Source organism: Octopus sinensis, linkage group LG3 (genome assembly GCF_006345805.1).
Source record: "Octopus sinensis linkage group LG3, ASM634580v1, whole genome shotgun sequence".
Lineage (NCBI taxonomy): Eukaryota > Metazoa > Mollusca > Cephalopoda > Octopoda > Octopodidae > Octopus > Octopus sinensis.
In genome coordinates this window covers 22,976,338-22,978,837 of record NC_042999.1, presented here as the reverse complement: position 1 = coordinate 22,978,837, position 2,500 = coordinate 22,976,338, and the positions used below count along the sequence as shown (strand labels likewise).

Here is a 2,500-nt window from a genome sequence, read left to right as displayed (position 1 = left end):
AAGAGAGAGAGAGAGAGGGAGAGAGAGAAAGAAAGGTAATGAGAAAGAGAGAGAGAGAGAGAGAGACATTGTGTGTGTGTGTCCGTGTGTGTGTGAAGGAGAGAGAGCAGATGTCCGTCATCAGGTTTAACACCCACACTTAGCATCTTGGGTGCTTTTAGATAGATAGATAGATAGATAGATAGATAAATAGATAGATAAAATGATAGATAGATAGATAAATAGATAGAAGGATAGATACATAGAATAGATTGATAGGTAGATAGAGAGATACATACACTGGTAAATAGAAGGATAGATAGTTAGATAGCTAGAAGTATAGATAGATAGATAGATAGATAGATAGATAGATAGATAGATAGATAGATAGATAGATAGATAGATAGATAAAAGGATAGATAGATAGATAGATAGATAGATAGATAGATAGATAGATAGATAGATAGACAGAGGGATAGCTAGATAGACAGGGATAGATAGATAAATAGATAGATAAATAGACAGACAGACAGCCATACAGACACTTAAATAGATAGAAAGAGAGACAGATGCACAGATAGTCAGACAGATTGACAGTCAGACAGGCAGACCGGCAGACAGATAGATAGAGAAATAGATAGACGAGCAAAAAGACTGTGAGATAGAAATAATCGAATTACCTTTTGGCCGCCTCGAGCAGCAACAGCTGCATCGAACTTATATGTTCCGTTATGGGGAGCAACGAACCGACCGTTTTTAATGCTATATGACTCTCCAATATTGGAAAAAACTCTGTCCCAAAGTATCTCCTGGTCTTTAGTTATTGGACCAAGATCTTTCATGAGGCCCACAGAGAAGGCGACTTTGATGCGGGCCTTAGATGGTGTACCTGCAAATAGACCTTAAAAATATATATATATGCATACATACGAACATATATATATATATATATATGTGTGTGTGTGTGTGCGTGTGTGTGTGGTGTGTGTGTGTGTGTGTGTGTTGGTAAAAACGGTAAGATAACAAAAGAAAGAAAGAGACCTCAATATTATGTAAACAGAGGAAATTTATCTGTAAAATAATATGTGACAATTATACAAAAGCCAAGATAAAACTCCGAGTTTCGGATGCCGACGTAGAAATCCACAACACCATCTCTTCGGTTATCTGGAGAAGGTGTAGATTTCCACCTCGGCATCCGAAACTCAGAGTTTTATCTTGACTTTTGTATAATTGTCACATATTATTTTACGGATATATATATATATATCTGGAGAAGGTGTAGATTTCCACCTCGGCATCCGAAACTCAGAGTTTTATCTTGACTTTTGTATAATTGTCACATTATTTTACGGATATATATATATATATATATATATATATATATATATATATATATATATATATATATATATCCGTAAAATAATATGTGACAATTATACAAAAGTCAAGATAAAACTCTGAGTTTCGGATGCCGAGGTGGAAATCTACACCTTCTCCAGATAACCGAAGAGATGGTGTTGTGGATTTCTACGTCGGCATCCGAAACTCAGAGTTTTATCTTGGCTTTTGTATAATTGTCACATATTATTTTACAGATAAATTTCCTCTGTTTACATAATATTGAGGTCTCTTTCTTTCAAATTTCACAATATATAAAAGTATAGTAATTTTTTGTACAATATTAATAATATATTTAAATTTATATTTTATTATAGATAATATTTTTCACTATGAATTGAATTACTATGATGTAGGTTCTGTATATATATATATATATATATATATATATATATATATATATAACGGGAAGGTTTACGAAAATAAACAAAAGATGAAGACAGGTGGAGTACAAACAAACAATGTATTAGTATGACGCTCAGGAATAGAAATAAAACAAGTCTTTTACGTTTCGAGCCTACGCTCTTCCACAGAAAGATACACAGAAAAGAAACAAGGAGAGAAACAAGGAGAGAAAAAAATTGCGTGTAGGGGCTAATGGTCCAACATGGCATATATATATATATATATATATGACAAGAAAATGTTTGAGGCTTTGCGTATCCTCTGTGATGAGTCAAAAAATAGTTTACATAAAACATTCAGGTAATAAAATGTTTTACAATGAGAAGATGAAAATTAGTTTACATAAATATATCCAAATCAAATAATAAGGTCTTTGAGAAGAAGATAAAAACGTGTCTGGTTTGTCAATCAGTTGGTACTAAAGTTTTAGTCTCACTCTGATCAGAAACCATAATTGCTTGCGGCATCTTAAATTGGGGAAAAAAAGTGAGTTAAGAAATAACAGGCAATTTATAGTTCTCGTATCTTGCTGTTGGGTCTCGTATATGGATGGAATTTGATAGTTACTACTATTCTATACAGAAATAGTGGCTTAAAATTGCCTTCTTTTTAAAAGGTCCTTGGGTCGATTTGTTCGACTAAAGGCGGTGCTCCAACATGACCGCAGTCAACTGAGAGAAACAAATAAAAGAATAAAAGAATAAAAGAATACACA

The 2,500-nt window shown here is 33.0% G+C and overlaps 1 protein-coding gene across 2 annotated transcripts in view; it reads right to left on the bottom strand.

The window, feature by feature from the left end:
* The window catches only part of LOC115209806 (complement C1q-like protein 3), a 127,589-nt gene that overhangs the window by 4,414 nt on the left and 120,675 nt on the right, over positions 1-2,500 (bottom strand). The window contains exon 3 of one of the 2 annotated variants that reach the window (XM_036500885.1): positions 660-880. In XM_036500885.1, coding sequence (XP_036356778.1) covers positions 660-880 — 221 coding nt within the window. The remainder of the gene's footprint in view (positions 1-659; positions 881-2,500) is intronic. The other variant, XM_029778359.2, reaches the window with a different exon arrangement.